This window comes from Ranitomeya variabilis, chromosome 2 (assembly GCF_051348905.1).
Source record: "Ranitomeya variabilis isolate aRanVar5 chromosome 2, aRanVar5.hap1, whole genome shotgun sequence".
In the NCBI taxonomy this organism is placed as follows: domain Eukaryota; kingdom Metazoa; phylum Chordata; class Amphibia; order Anura; family Dendrobatidae; genus Ranitomeya; species Ranitomeya variabilis.
In genome coordinates, this window is record NC_135233.1 from 1,117,350,791 (window position 1) to 1,117,368,186 (window position 17,396).

Genomic DNA, 17,396 nt, shown 5'->3' on the forward strand with positions numbered 1-17,396 from the left:
CCCGGCTGGGTCCCGGCCTCCTGAGTCACCGCCACGGATCGTCCGGAGGCGCCCGCCATAGGCTCTTGCAGTCTTTCCCGTCGCCCACCTCGGCCCTCCAGTGTCGGCGGTTTGGGTGTTTGTGGTGGCCTGCGGGCGGTCTAGAAGCAAGGGGGCGACTTACCTGTGTGGAGCGCGCTGCCTCCCTGGGCCGGAGCTGGATACCGGCTGAAGACGGCCTGGCGGAGACTTGGGGCCACCTTCGTCTCCTCTACTTTTCTCTTTTCCCGCCACTTGCCGCCATCTTGACTCCTTAAAGCAGGATCACTGGAGCTTGTGACTTACGGAAGAGGAGGACTTGTTTCCCAGGATAGAAAGCTTGTCCCCTGCTGTCCCATACCCAAGATAATAACAAGCATAGCATCTACTGTCTGCCTGTACTCCCTGCTGCCTCATACCCAGCATAAACAGATACTCCACCATTCTGCTGTGTGATAGGAGACTGCCTGATGCGCTTATTACATATCTTTAATTGAACACTATTGACGGCATAAGGGATTTTCAGAGGCTTATTCATCTACCTTACTGTTTATTGCAATAATTTGCCTCACATAATATCAAAGGTAAAAATCCCCCTGCTGAACTGACTTAAAACAAAAACAAAAAATAAAGCCATTGTATGGTACTCCTTTGCCACCTAGTGGCAGCATAAGATTCTTACTCTGCCAGAATGTCATTTGGTGGTAGATTCCATTATTAATATGCTCACCTAGCTTTTCTCTTCTTATATGCACGAGTGGTGATCTCATTAGCTCACGCTATAATTATAAATGATGGTTAAAACAAGTAAAGAGGGTGTTAAAAGCCTAGACGCAGCCCTTTACCAAGGCAAACAGAGTGAGATGGACAAGTTTTTGAAACAAAAATCTGCATCGACCCGGGCCACCCCCAAAAATTCTCACTCAAACACAGGCACGGAGGAACGCGACGATGATTCTGACTCGAGCGATGGGGCCTCAGCAGGGCCGGACTGGCCATCTGGCAATTCTGGCAAATGCCAGAAGGGCCTGTCTGGTCATGGGCTGCTTTGTCTGCTATGTTGTTAACAGAATCGGTGCTCTCAAGATACCCATACTGTTAAGAGTTGTGATGGAGCACAAAGTTGCTGACTCCGTCACTTACCCCAGCAGGCCACGAGTATCATTAGAAATATTGGTCTTCCTTTCCTACATCCAGGGTAATATTAGTAATATATCCCATCTGGTTCATGGGGACAGGGACAATATGGGCCTGTGTGATTTCAAATGCCAGCACTGAATTTCAGCCCCAGTCCATACCTGGGCCTCAGGTAGTGACCTAGCCCAATCCGACTCGGGTAAGCTCTCTAGATCTTTCCTGAAGAAATCTTTAACCCAAGCCATGAAACCACTGATCGCAGAAATATCTGGCATGAGAGCAGATATACTACAAATTTGCAACAGGGTGGAGTCACTTGAAACATCCCAGACTTCCCTGATTGCACATTCTAACCACATGAAAGATCACTTAGATTTCCATAGAACACAACTAAATAATTCATTTCTTGCCCTAGAGGACCAGGAGAACCGGAGCCGCAGGAAAAACATAAGAATAAAGGGTCTACCTGAGAGTGTCGCCACGGAAATATTGGAAAAAGCAACAAAAGAGATCTTTGCTTCATTAATTCCACAGGAGAGATGCAATCAGATTGTTATGGAGAGAGTGCACAGGTCCCTCAGACCCAAACCGAAACCCGCCGACCCTCCAAGGGATGTGATATGCGGCTTGTTGAACTACCTTGACACCTCTGCTATCCTATCAGCTTCTAGAGACTCCAAGTCTCTCGCCTATGAGGGGGCACCTATCCAGATATATCAAGATATAGCTCCGTCAACTCTAGCAAAAAGAAGGATTCTCAAACCCCTCCTGGATGTTCTGTGCTCCAATAAAATACTCTATAAATGGCTGTTCCCGTTTGGCCTGACGATACATGGAGGTGGAAAACAGGTTACTGTTAGGAGCCTGGGAGATTTACCCAGAGTGTGGGATACCTTCAACTTAGCTGAAATGGACATCCCCTCGTGGTTGCCCCTAGATATGTTCCAACACTCACTCTCACCTCTTCAAACCTTCACTGGAGGTCAAGGCGATTGGTCACCGGTGAAGAGACACCTGTCCCCAAAACAGGGGAAAAGCGGAATGAAGAAGAAACCGCCTCCCTGAGTTGGTTTAATATCTCTAGGATATGTCACATAACTCATGGCCTTATGAGTTCCTACTTGCCTGAAACATATGATGACTCTGTTCTTTTCAATATGTTATTTGAATGTTTTATATTGCTTGATAATATTTTTTCTTTCCGCAAAATTCACAGACTGCCACTCGTGCATTCATTATGATTCTGCCTATCTGCAATGGGAGGAAGTTCTGACCCCCCGCCTCTGCTGCGGATAGGTATCATTTTTGTATATATAAGTTGTACTGCTTTTTTGGTTACTGTTAATATTACTGTCTTTATTGAATTGTTGGTATGGAAAACATGCAAAAAGCTTTTGACCTTGTTACTTGTACAGCATGAGAAGGGATGACACCCCAGCCACCATAGTAGTGGCTTCTTATAATGTTAAGGGCATCGATAATGTTAACGATCACCATGCAAGAGAGGACAAATCATGAATCTCTTGCATTCTAAAAAATCCCATATAGTCTTCCTACAAGAGACACATTTTAAGAGAGATAGAGTCCTGGACACGTCTAGATCTCGCTACCCAACTTGGTTCCACAGCACAGGGAGTTCAGCTTCTAGAGGAGTGAGCATAGCTATAAAAAAAAATGTACCCTTTACCCCACACGATAGCCTATCAGATTCAGAGGGTAGATATATTATGCTAAAAGGCCTCTTGGCAAACACTAGGGTCACCTTGTGTAATCTTTACGCTCCTAATAAGGATCAGGTCAGCTGGTTATGCAAAACACTAAACACGTTAAAATTGTTCTCTGAAGGTGTTTTAATAGTGGGAGGGGATCTCAACATATCTCTCAACCCATTCTTAGATACATCTTCTGGCAAGTCTACTATCTCCCAAAAAACTCTTAAAAACTACACCTTTCCCTACAAGCTATAAATCTTCTAGATCCCTGGAGAACTCTTTTTCCTTCCCGTAAAGACTATACTTTTTTCTATCACCCACATAACAGTTATCATAGGATTGACTATTTACTAATACAATCACCAAACCTATCATTAGTACAATCTGCAGAGATTGATATCATTTCCCTATCTGACCATGCCCCCATTTTCCTTGAGTTGTCCATCTTAACATTACCACTGCCCGCTAGGTCTTGGACACTAAATGAGACATTGCTCGATTCTAGCTTTCAGCTTACAAAGTTATCTGACACTCTTGACCTCTACTTCCAAGAAAATATACATTCAGGCCCACCCATACCTATGGTGTGGGAGGCGCATAAAGCGGTGATAAGAGGGGAACTCATTGCGCTAAGTTCACATTTAAAGAAAGAAAGGCTGAAACAGACATTATCTATCTTACATCAGATCAATTCTCTTGAAAAGATACATAAAAGGTCTCAGGCGTAAGGGACTCAAGAAGAATTGATAACTCTCAGGAATGACCTGAAAAATCTACTGAACATCCAATCAGCTAAAATCTATATGAGGAGCAAACAGAGGTTCTATCTCCATGGCAATAAAAGCAGCAAGCTTATGTCTTCTTTGCTTAAGGGTACCGTCACACAGTGCCATTTTCATCGCTACGACGGCACGATTCGTGACGTTGCAGCGTCGTATAAGTATCGCTCCAGCGTCGTATACTGCGGTCACACGTTGCAATACACGGCGCTGGAGCGATAATTTCATGACGTATTTGCGATGTAGAAGCCGTTGGTTACTGTGCGCACATCGTATACAACCTGTGTCACACAATGCAATCATGCCGCCACAGCGGGACACTAGACGACGACGAAAGTTTCAAACGATCTGCTACGACGTACGATTCTCAGCGGGGATCCGGATCGCAGTAGCGTGTCAGACACAGCGATATCATAAATGCATCGCTGGAACGTCACGAATCGTGCCGTCGTAGCGATCAAAATTGCACTGTGTGACGGTACCCTAAGAAACGTAAAGACAAGACATTTATCGCACGACTTAAATCCGAGAACGGTTCTTTATTGTCAGAAACTGCTGACATTGCCAGGGAGTTTAGGTCCTTCTATGAGAATCTCTACAACTTAAACCCTCCTGATCCTATACGAGATCCTGAGTCAGCTATTGAGAAAATCAATGAGTTTCTAACTCCTTTAAAACTCCCCAAACTAACTAAAGAAGGTCACCCCCTGTTGACATCCCCCGTTACCTCCAAGGAAATTTTGGACACCCTCTCTACTATCCCCAATGGCAAGGCCCCAGGTCCAGACGGTCTTCCCATCATTTACTATAAAAAACTTATAAAACCTCTACTGCCCCATTTGGTCACCTTATTCAACTCCTATCTTCAAGGCCAACCTATAACTAAACAATCTTTAGAAGCCTTTATCACTGTTCTACCGAAGGAGGGAAAAGACCCAAATCTATGTTCCAGTTATAGGCCAATTTCACTACTCAATGCGGACATTAAACTGTGGGCAAAAATTCTAGCGGGAAGGCTTAGTAACATTCTACCCAAATTGATACACCCAGACCAGGCGGGTTTTGTTAAGGGTAGAGAAGGCAAGGACAACTCGACCAAAATCATACAGGCTACGATGTTTGCTAGGAGCCGTAGTGCCCCCTTGGTTCCCCTGTCAACAGACGCTGAGAAAGCATTTGACAGGGTGAACTGGGGTTATATGGAAAAAGTTCTGATTAAATTTGGCTTACCAGAGCAATACATTTCAGCAATTCTTTCTCTCTATTCCCAACCTACAGCTAGAATTCGAATTAACGGCACCCTGTCTGATAGTTTTGATATTAATAATGGGACTAGACAGGGTTGTCCGTTATCCCCGTCACTGTTCATTCTAGTAATAGAGATGCTGATACAGAGCATTAGACAAGAGGAAGGGATAGAGGGTCTGAAAATTGGCTCTGTGGAACTTAAAATACTAGCTTTCGCAGACGACTTGCTCTTCCTCATCTCTAACCCGCTTCAGGCCTTCCCGATTGTTCTCAAAATATTCCGTCAATTTGGCCTTCTCTCAAATTTTAAAATTAATACGGGGAAATCCGAAGCCCTAAATATCACTCTTTCAAGATCCCAAATAACTTCTCTTAGCACCCAGACCCCTTTCTCATGGGCCAAGTCCTCCATTAAATACTTAGGGATCTTAATAACCAGTAACCCTATAGACCTCTTCCAAGCCAACTATCCCCCATTATTAAAAAGGGTCGAGGCTCTAATGAAGTCCTATGGCTTACCCACGCTATCCTGGATGGGGCGCATTAATGTATTCAAGGCATATATTATGCCAATAATACTATATACTATGAATATGGTTCCTATCCGGATACCTCTGACCTTCTTTAAGGGACTAAAATCATCTATTTCTAAATTCATTTGGAAGTCGAAACCAGCCAGACTACCTTATCAATCAATATCTTATCCCATCTCCTCGGGGGGGCTGGGAGTTCCTGATCCATACCTCTACTATAGAGCTATACATCTTAGCAGATGGCTGAAGATAATATCATGTTGGGAGGGGGGTGATGGAGATAGCTGTTATGATCCGGTGACCTTGGAGCCGCATGAGACTTTCTCAGGAGAGGTGGAACCTGTACTGACCGCAAACCCTAAACTGACACCGCAACTAAAAGTAGCCGTGGGGTGTACCTAACAATCCTAGACACCTCGACACAGCCGGAGGACTAAATACCCCTATAGATGGAAATGGGAATCCTATCTTGCCTCAGAGCAGAACCCCAAAGGATAGGCAGCCCCCACAAATATTGACTGTGAGTATTAGAGGAAAGACACACGCAGGCAGAAAACAAGATTTAGCAAAAGAGGCCACTCTAGCTAAATAGGAACGGATAGGACAGAATGCTAAGCGGTCAGTATTAAAACCCTGAAAATATCCACAGCAGATAATACAAAAATTCCACAATCTAACTAAAGACATGGAACGTATATCTGCATCTCCTGAGAATCCAACTTGACTGAAAAAATCCTGACACAGTTTAAGCTGGACAAGAAAAAACAATGAATAGCACTGATTTGTAAAGCACACAGCATGTGTGCTGAAGAAACAAAACCCAGACACTTATCTTTGCTGATTTGGCAGCAGGGCAAAGGGAACCAGACTGAGATCCATAACCTCCAAGAACAATGGACAACTGGCAAGGACTAATGAATCCTGCAACCTTAAATACCCCAGTCAGAACTGCAATCAGCAGGGACACCTGCCCAGGATTGCAATCCAGAGACAACTGCATTACCACCAACTACCACCGGAGGGAACCCAAGAGCAGAATTCACAACAGATAGCGTCGACCTGGCCCTGCTGGGCTCTCGAGGCATCCCCTATCTTTGGTCTGGAGCAAAACCGCTAGCTGCTTGGGGATTGGATGAGATGACCCTGACAACCTTGAGAATTAAAAGACTTCTGAATAAGGAGCTCCCATTGGACACCTTCCCTTCCACGTTGACACCTATTTGCTCTTTACCATTTTTGATTGATCCAACTTTTAGAGACCCATATAAACTATGGACGAATTTACCTAAAGAAACCCTAAACGGATTTTACAACAAAAAAATCCTCCAGAATGGGACATGGCCTCCAGACACACCGGCCCAACCTAAAAACTTCCTACAGATACTACATGTCAAACGAACCGTCCTGAAATTTATACAGAAATACCCGACCAGGTCAAATTGGTCTTGGATGGATGTGTTAACTAAATTTCCGCTTCCACGATTTAACATTATATCCCGCATATATTCTCATCTCTCCGCTCCTTCCTCACCAAACAAACCCTCATTTATATACTCATGGGAAACGGAACTTGGGATCTCTTTCTCAGAGGATCAAATTTCTAGGATGCTATCTAGTGCTAGGGGGTTTTCTAGGTGTATACTTCTGCAGGAGAATGCATACAAAATCCTGACTAGATGGCACTTAACCCCAGCAAAGCTCTTCCAGAGAGAACTCGCTGATAATGAGGTCTGTAAATTCGTTAGGTCACCACACCCATATATTCTTGGACTGCCCCAAAATAAGACATTTCTGGGAAAGAATTAGCTCTATTCTTAAATTGGATTTAATTAAGTCAAGCCTTCGGGCGGCGGAGGCTCTCCTCTCCTGCCCATCCGCTAACTATTTACCAAGGAAGCATGGCCTGCTTCCTCTCCTGGTGGGTGCTGCTAAACATCTGATTGCGTTACATTGGGGGGACACTTCCCCCCCCACTCTGTCGGAATGGTATACTAAAGTAGATCAAATCTCACGACTCGAAGAGTTGTCAAGTTGGGAAGTCTCTAACCATGACTCACATTTGTCCACATGGGCTCCCTGGAAAAAAATTAGGGAAGATAGTGCTCTTAACTGCCCTTAGCATCTTGTTTTGCTAGAAAGTTATTCATGCAACTTAGTTATACCTAATTTCAACTGTATGTAACCATGCCAATAACTATTTTCTGTTTTTGTATTTATTTGTCTTCTCTCCTCCTTCTTGTCCCCCTCCCTTGACCCTTCCTCTTCCTTTTCTCCTGTCCCATTCATACGCTCTCCAACCCCATCTTCCCCAACCCCTTACCTTCTCTTTTCTCTCAATTTTTTGACTCATTGTCTTTTAGCGCCTGATAAGGCCGTTATCATATGTACAATAGACAAGAGAAAATCTGTTTTATCGTAATGTTTATTGTTACTTTAATAAATAAAGAATTGAAAAAAAAAAGAAATGCTGCAGAAATTCACAAAGAATTGACATGGTCCTTTTTTTAATCCGCAGCATTTTCCGTGCGGAATTTTCCACACCATTAGCACAGCATTTTTTTTCCCATTGATTTACATTGTACTGTAAATCACTTGCGGTACTGCAGCGTTTCTGCATGGAAAAAAAATGCTGCAGATCTGCAGTAAATCCGCAAGGTGTGCACATATCCTTATGGTGAAGATTCCCCATCATATGATGTAGTCAAGAACTGGCATTGTCAGTTCAAATGTGGTCGGCTCCAATTCCAGGGTTACCCCACTCTGCTATTGATGAACACACCATCCAGCAAGTGGAGGTTGCCATTTTGGAAAATTGCAGCATAACCATTCGCCACCTATCCCAAAATGTCAAGATTAGTGTGGGGTCCGTGAAAAAAATCATCCAAGGCCATCTTCACATGCATAAGGTATCTTCTCGCTGGGTTCCCTGGCTGCTCACACCTTTCCAGAAGCAGGAACGAGTCGAATTCTCTCAGGCTCTATTGATAATGTGCCATAGAATCCAGGAGGACTTTTTCAACAGACTGATCACACAGGATGAAAGCTGGGTCCATCACTATGATCCTGAGACTAAAGTCCAGTCTATGCAATGGAAGCATCATGACTCACTACCTCCAAAGAAGGCACGTGCCCAACCCTCGGCAGGCAAGGTCATGCTCACAGTATTTTGGGACCAGCACGGAGTAGTATTGATGGATTTCCTAGGAAAGGGTACCATGATCACTGGAGCATAGTATGTTTCACTGCTGTGGAAAATGCGGGAGGCCATCTGTCAGGAAGTGACTGTCCTAGCGTGACTCGACACAAGTGGTCGATCACCAAATGGCGAAACACACAAGGGTACACTGGGGACACAATAACAATGGTGGTCCCTGACAATAGGGAACGGGGAAATGGACACCTCCTGCACTCACCTGAGGACGTGCCCTGCTCTTACTAGCGCCCCAATACGGGTTCTTTCACCCCGTCGCCAGGCAGGATACCTAATCCCTCACTTGCCCTGCTCTAATCCCTAGGTAGGGAGCTGGCTGGTGAGAGCACTGGTCCCACCGCTGCACTAATACAACACAATTAAAGTTACAGACAACAAAGGGACAAAGCAACAAATAAACTCCACACTTAGCTTTCTCTGCTGTAATGCACCGCACAGCAGAGTAAGGCACCAGATATCAGTATTCAGCTGAAGAACCACTGCACCAGCAACCTCCAGTCTTCAGTATGGTTGGTATCAAAAATGACCTGTATAACCAACAGTCAGCTGATGCATCAGGTGACCTTTTAAAGGAAGGTGGGAGTGGTCACCGCCTGCATAAGCAAACTAGGCAACAATGTAATTACCGCAGCGGCCTCAGGGAAAAACTGCATTAACCCCTGATAGCCTGCAAGGAAAAAAAAATTTAATCTGAGAGGCCAGATCTGCCACTGATCCAAACATGGATCGTGACACCATCAAAACCAAGAGACGTGGCATGCTCACCAAAGGTGTCCGCCTTCTGCAAGACAATGCACCAGTTTACAGCTCACATATTGCCCAAATGGAGGCATGCTCCTGTGGCTTTGAAATTCTCCCGCATCCCCCTTATTCACCCGGTTTCGCACTATCGGGCTTCCACCTCTTTCCAACAATTAAGTTATTTTTAAAGGGCAAGCATTTTCCAGATGATGAGACTCTTATTTCCAAAGTCACAACGTGGCTTTTGGAGCAAGCTGTCGACTTCTACAAGCGAGGTGTTTACAGTTGCTTAAAGGGAATCTGTCACCTCATTTTTTGCATATAAGCTGCGGCCACCGCCATTAGGGGCTTATCTACAGCATTCTGTAATGCTGTAAATAAGCCCCCGATGTACCCTGAAAGATAAAGAAACAAGTTAGATTATACTCACCCAGGGGCGGTCCGGTGCGTTCCGGGTCCGATGGGCGTCGCAGGTCCAGGTCCGGTTCCTCCCATCTTCATATGATGTCGTCATCCTCCTTGCTTCGTGTCACGGCTCCTGCGCAGGCATACTGATTTGCCCCGTTGAGGCCAGAGTAAAGTACTGCAGTGCACAGGCGCCTGGCCTCTCTGAGCTTTCCTGGCGCCTGCGCACTGCAGTACTTTGCTCTTCCCTCAACAGGGCAGAAAATTACACCTGCGCAGGAGCCGCGACAGAAGCAAGGAAGAGGACATCATCACATGAAGATGGGAGGCGCCGGACCCGGACCGCCCCTGTGTGAGTACAATTTAACTTGTTTTTCTTATCTTTCAGGTTACATTGGGGGCTTATTTACAGCATTATAGAATGCTGTAGATAAGCCCCTAATGGCGGTGGCCGATGGGTGACAGATTCCCTATAAAGAGATGGGAGAAGTGTGTGTCCCTAGGTGGCACCTATGTAGAGAAGGACCAAAAACTGTGCCAAGTTTCATTGCTCTCAGTCCACAAGAAGTGGGTCAGGGGAAATCTTTAATGAACGCCTCTTGTATATTTAGTCAAATCTAGTCATATGCAGCTCTATATCCAGTATTTTTCATGCATGTTATTTCATTGGATTCCAGTGCAACTTTTTGACCTAAGTGAGGTCTGCATTGCAAAATGCAGGTTCTAGGAGGTTAGACATTGACTCCACCATGAGCTTTTTCAGCATTCATCACCAATTTTTTGTTTTTTAAATTTTTTTATTTGTGTGTTCAATGTCTGTCTTTTTCTGATTAAGATTGTCAATAAAATCACGGTATTTCAATGTTGATCCTTTCTTTGCATGCTTCTTTTTTTAAACTCTTTATGTTTGGCATGTATGAGGTTAATCCCTTTTATCTAAGGTGGTGCCCTCTGTTTCATACTATTTTACATGGGTAAACCTTTATGATTGTAATTATTATGCCCCAGTCTTCATGATATCATTGTGTGGAAAGCTCGACAGTCTCTATGGTGGCATCATTGTGTGGAAGGTCCATGATCTCCATAGGTAGAAAGGCTCCATAGTCTCCATGATATCAGTGAGTAAAAAGTTTCATAGTCTCCCTGGTATCAGTGCATGAAAGGCTCCATAGTCTCCATGATTTCAATGGATGAAGGTACTATAGTCTTCATGGTCTCAGTGGAAAGTAGGCTCCATAGTCTTTATGGTCTCGATGGGTGTTAAGTTTCATAGTTTCCATGGTATCAGTGGGTGAGTAGCTCCATAGTCTCCATGGTGTCAATGGGTGGTAGGCTCCATATTCTCTGATATTAGTGCATGGAAGGATCTCTAGTCTCCATGGTATCAGTGGGCGGAAGACTTCATAGTCTCCATGATTTCAGTGGATGAAGGTTCTATAGTCTTCATGGTCTCAGTGGAAAGTAGGCTCCATAGTCTTTATGGTCTCGATGGGTGGAAAGTTTCATAGTTTCCATGGTATCAGTGGGTGAGTAGCTCCACAGTCTCCATGGTGTCAATGGGTGGTAGGCTCCATATTCTCTGATATTAGTGCATGGAAGGATCTCTAGTCTCCATGGTATCAGTGGGTGGAAGACTTCATAGTCTGCATGGTATCAGAGGGTATTATATGTTGTACAGAGTTATATGTTTTGCACTGTTATATATTTTATTCTCCTGAATTTTTATGAATCTTTGCAATTTCATTGTTTTAGTACCAGCTTCCATCCCACTAGTGCCTTCCATTACCACCGCTATGGAGGACAAGGAGGATTATGGGTTCAGTGACGCTAACCTAATGCATTTGGTGACATTTCATGGTGAGTACATCCCTTTCATGTTTTCATTCTGGAAAATGTTTCTTTCTGATTAGAGAATGACATCACTATTAATAGCATGTATGACATCAAAAGTCAGCTGAGATGATCCTGGGAGTGTGGGTCTTGTTAAATGTCCTGATAACCTACTCATAAGAGCTCTGCTTAAAGATACAGCTACAGTTGTGCTCAAAAGTTTACATACCACAGCAACATGTTTGCTTTCTTGGCCTTTTTTAGAGAATATGAATGATAACACCAAAACTTTTTTTCCACTCATGGTTAGTGGTTGGGTGAAGCTATTTATTGTCAAACTACTGTGGTTTCTCTTTTTAGATCAAAATGATGACCCAAAACATCCAGATGACCCGGATCAAAAGTTTACATACCCCATTTTTTAATACCGTGTATTACCCCCTCTAACATCAATGACAGCGTCAAGTCTTTTGTGGTAGTTGTGGATGAGGTTCTTTATTTTTTTCAGATGGTAAAGCTGCCCACTCTTCTTGGCAAAAAGACTCCAGTTCCTGTAAATTCCTGGGCTGTCTAGCATGAACTGCGCTCTTGAGATCTCCCCAGAGTGGCTCAATGATATTGAGGTCAGGAGCCTGAGATGGCCACTCCAGAACCTTCACTTTGTTCTGCTGTAGCCAATGGCAGGTCGATTTCTTTGCCTTTGTAGCTCACACATCCCCAAAACATCAGCGATCCACCTCCGTCCTTTACAGTAGGAATGGTGTTCTTTTCATTATAAGTCTTGTTGACCTCTCTCCAAATATATCATTTAAGGTTGTGGCCAAAAAGTTAAATTTTAGTCTCATCACTCCAAATTACCTTGTTTCAAAAGTTTTCAGGCTTGTCTGTGTGCTGTTTTACATATTGTAGGTGAGATACTTTGTGGTATTTGTGCAGTAATGGCTTTCTTCTGGTGACTTGACCTTGCTGCCCATATTTTTTCAAGTGCCTCCTTTTTGTGCATCGTGAAACAGCCACACCACTAGTTTTGAGTCCAGTATTTCAGCTGATGTTATTTGTGGGTTTTTTCTTTGCATTCCGAACAATTTTCCTTGCAGTTATGGACTGTGTTTTGTTGGTCTACCTGACGGTGGTTTTGTTTATACAGAGCCCCTGATTTTCAATTTGTTAATCACAGTTTGAACGCTGCTGACTGGCATTATCAATTCCTTGGATATCTTTTTGTATCCATTTCCTGTTTTATACAGTTCAACTACCTTTTCCTATAGATCCATTGTCAATTCTTTTGCTTTCCCCATAACTCACAATCCAGAAATGTCAGTGGCTGGATGAAAGATGCAAGAGTCTGTCTGGATCCCAGAATCTCACTCAGCTTTTATGCACACACTGATTACAAGCAAACTGGCCACATGTGAGGATGTTACCTTTAGTAGACATTCAAACCCATTTGTATCAAATTCTGTGCATTTTATCAGGCCACAATTACCAGGGTATGTAAACTTTTGATCAGGGTCATTTGGATACTTTGGGTTGTCATTATGATGTTAAAAGAGAAAACAGAAGCCTGACAATAAATGGCTTCACCCAACCACTAACCATGAGTGGAGAAAAAGTTTTGGTGTTATCATTCATACTCTCTGAAAAAAGGCCAAGAAAGCAAAAAATATGTTGGGTTATGTAAACTTTTGAGCTCAAATGTATATAGTAAATGACAGCCCATAGAGAAGAGTGAATGTATGTATGAGTGTGTATGGCCGGCTATACTCATGTGACCGGGGTCGGGGGCCATTTTAAGGTCTATATCACAAAATACATAATTGGGTTGATGTTTCCTCCTGTCTCTCTATCTTTGGGTCTTTGCCATGCCAGCCAGATTTGTTAATAATTTGTCGTTTTTAATTCGTTTTTATCTTTTGTTCTTCATTATCAGTAAATTTCCATGGGCCTTATTCTGTCTCCTTCCACCTTTTATGGATTTTGGCGATCAACATTTCTGCCACCCACCAATGAGTATTTGAACATGAACTGTATGCCTATCAAACGAGCGGATCTGCTTTATATGCACACAGCAACTTTATTTTGTAAACAGTATTACATGTATGTGCATTGTATACCTTCATTGATGTTCTAACAACGTATGAGCATATTGTCCGCTGTGAATATATCTTGGCATCCTGCCCTTTGGTGTGGCCGTGCGCATCGCGCTATGTATGGCTGGCTCTGGCATGTGGGCGGGCGTCTATTCACCGGGTGCGCTTTCTCTGGGATCTATTCCCGGCGCCTGCGCACTTCGGCTGACGCCCTGTCTCTATGCCGGGACCTTGCCGTCATAGTGCGCATGCGCCGCTAGCGCCACCATCATTGGCCGGCTATACTCATGTGACCGGGGTCGGGGGCCATTTTAAGGTCCTGTTCTTCCTTACCTGTCATCCTCTTGAGAAAGCGGCGTTTTAGCGCTGCAAAACGCGCGTCGGGGGTTGCTCTCTGGCTGTGCCCTTCCCTCCTCACCTCTCCTGTGGTAAGCGTAATTGTTTTTCCTGCGAACATGCCCTGAATGCCTACACTACGTGTGATGTTACCCCCATGGTAGAGATGGATGACTCAAGGCACACAGCGCTTGTATGCTCATATGGGTTCACTTATGGTACATTCTTGCAGGGACCTTATGTTACCTGGGCTACTGCCCACCGATTGTGAGGGGTTTGTGGGGAGGTGGTTTTTCCTTCACTCATTTATTGGAAACGTCTGTATTTTGACCTATTACTGATAATTATATTTTAATGTTTGTATCAATAAAATAACTGTTTATATACAATCATACGCCTTGCTCCTTGTTCTCCGGATCTACATATATTGGTGGAGCGGTTCCAATTTTTCTGGGGGTTCACCATTTTCTTGTGTATTCTCCCAGATTGTCGCTATGTTTTTGGGATCTTGTATATTATATGTGGAAGTAGTATAAAAGTAAAATTTGACTTGTTTAAGACTTCAGCTTTAAAACTGAAGATATAAATGAATGCAGACTAAAAGGGACCAGACAGGTTCTGAACCATCAGATTTTGTGTATTATTGGACAGTCATTGAAAAATCTATCTTCCTTCTAAGGTTGCAACTTATTGGTGACCTGGAGTCACCTCTGGTTCCAAGTAAAAAACTGCAGCATTGACATAACTCAGACTGTACTTAGTTCCCCAATGGGAGAGATTGGTGGAAACAAACTTGCAAAAATTGAAAAAAAAATCCAACCATAGGGAAAAAAAGGTAAAATAATCTGCAGATATTCCTTTTTTTAAGGGATATTCCCAATTATTATACAATGGTGTAAATACGCTCAATTATGGGGTCAATTGTCCTTCATAATTTTTACTGTCAAAGTGGCACTGCTGTACAGGGAGCTGCTCCTTTCACATACACAGGGCTGTGCTGCACTTCCCTACACTGCAGATAGATGGCAGTGCTGTTGCGGAGGGGAAAAAAATGCTGCTGCCCCTGTTTTTTAGCAAGGTCCTGACAATCAGACCCCTTCTGATCAGTAAGTAAAATACCATTATGTTTAACCCCTTAAGCCCCGAGGGTGGTTTGCACGTTAATGACAGGGCCAATTTTTACAATTCTGACCACTGTCCCTTTATGAGGTTATAACTCTGGAACACTTCAACGGATCTTGGCGATTCTGACATTGTTTTCTTGTGACATATTGTACTTCATGTTAGTGGTAAAATTTATTTGATATAACTTGCGTTTATTTGTGAAAAAAATGGAAATTTGTCGAAAATTTCGAAAATTTTGCAATTTTCCAACTTTGAATTTTTATGCCCTTAAATCACAGAGATATGTCACGCAAAATACTTAATAAGTAACATTTCTCACATGTCTACTTTACATCAGCACAATTTTGGAACCAAAATTTTTTTTTGTTAGGGAGTTACAGTGCCTACAAGTAGTATTCAACCCCCTGCAGATTTAGCAGGTTTACACATTTGGAATTAACTTGGCATTGTGACATTTGGACTGTAGATCAGCCTGGAAGTGTGAAATGCACTGCAGCAAAAAAGAATGTTATTTCTTTGTTTATTTTTTTTTTAAATTGTGAAAAGTATTTTCAGAGGGTCATTTATTATTTAACCCCTCAACCCACCAGAATTCTGTTTGGTTCCCCTAAAGTATTAAGAAGTAGTTCAGGCACAAAGAACAATGAGCTTCACATGTTTGGATTAATTATCTCTTTTTCCAGCCTTTTCTGACTATTTAAGACCCTCCCCAAACTTGTGAACAGCACTCAAACATGGTCAACATGGGAAAGACAAAGGAGCATTCCAAGGCCATCAGAGACAAGATCGTGGAGGGTCACAAGGCTGGCAAGGGGTACAAAACCCTTTCCAAGGAGTTGGGCCTACCTGTCTCCACTGTTGGGAGCATCATCCGGAAGTGGAAGGCTTATGGAACTACTGTTAGCCTTCCACGGCCTGGACAGCCTTTGAAAGTTTCCTCCCGTGCCGAGGCCAGGCTTGTCCGAAGAGTCAAGGCTAACCCAAGGACAACAAGGAAGGAGCTCCGGGAAGATCTCATGGCAGTGGGGACATTGGTTTCAGTCAATACCATAAGTAACGTACTCCACCGCAATGGTCTCCGTTCCAGACGAGCCCGTAAGGTACCTTTACTTTCAAAGCGTCATGTAAAGGCTCGTCTACAGTTTGCTCATGATCACTTGGAGGACTCTGAGACTGACTGGTTCAAGGTTCTCTGGTCTGATGAGACCAAGATCGAGATCTTTGGTGCCAACCACACACGTGCCGTTTGGAGACTGGATGGCACTGCATACGACCCCAAGAATACCATCCCTACAGTCAAGCATGGTGGTGGCAGCATCATGCTGTGGGGCGATGGATAGCACGGCCTACCTGGAGATTTTGGCCAAGAACCTCCGCTCCTCCATCAAGGATCTTAAGATGGGTCGTCATTTCATCTTCCAACAAGACAACGACCCAAAGCACACAGCCAAGAAAACCAAGGCCTGGTTCAAGAGGCAAAAAATCAAGGTGTTGCAGTGGCCTAGTCAGTCTCCTGACCTTAACCCAATTGAAAACTTGTGGAAGGAGCTCAAGATTAAAGTCCACATGAGACACCCAAAGAACCTAGATAACTTGGAGAAGATCTGCATGGAGGAGTGAGCCAAGATAACTCCAGAGACCTGTGCCGGCCTGATCAGGTCTTATAAAAGACGATTATTAGCTGTAATTGCAAACAAAGGTTATTCCACAAAATATTAAACCTAGGGGTTGAATAATAATTGACCCAAACTTTTATGTTTAAAATTTATAAAAATTTAACTGAGCAACAAAACTTTTTGGTTTGTAAGATTTATGCATCTGTTAATAAATCCTGCTCTTGTTTGAAGTTTGAAGGCTCTAACTTATTTGCATCTTATTAAACCTGCTAAATCTGCAGGGGGTTGAATACTACTTTTAGGCACTGTAAAAGGGTTATTTTACCAAGGGTAACAGGAACAGGAGAAAATGGACCCCAAAAGTTGTTGTACAATTTGTCCTGAGTACGCTGATACCCCATATGTGGGGGTAAACGACTGTTTGGGCGCATGGCAGAGCTCGGAAGGGAAGGAGCGCCGTTTGACTTTTCAATGCAAAATTGACTGTAATTGAGATGGGACACCATGTCGCGTTTGGAGAGCCCCTGATGTGCCTAAACATTAAAACCCCCCACAAGTGACACCATTTTGGAAAATAGACCCCCTAAGGAACTTATCTAGATGTGGTTTGAGAGC

General features: G+C 43.6%; 1 protein-coding gene across 5 annotated transcripts in view; it reads left to right on the forward strand.

Moving 5' to 3' along the window:
* The window catches only part of LOC143808872 (T-cell differentiation antigen CD6-like), a 467,903-nt gene that overhangs the window by 264,585 nt on the left and 185,922 nt on the right, over positions 1 to 17,396 (forward strand). For 4 of the 5 annotated variants that reach the window (XM_077292011.1, XM_077292012.1, XM_077292013.1 and 1 more), the window contains one exon: positions 11,537 to 11,641. In XM_077292011.1, the coding sequence (XP_077148126.1) occupies positions 11,537 to 11,641 (105 nt within the window). Of the gene's footprint in view, positions 1 to 11,536; positions 11,642 to 13,544; positions 14,352 to 17,396 lie in introns of those variants that run through there. The other variant, XM_077292015.1, reaches the window with a different exon arrangement.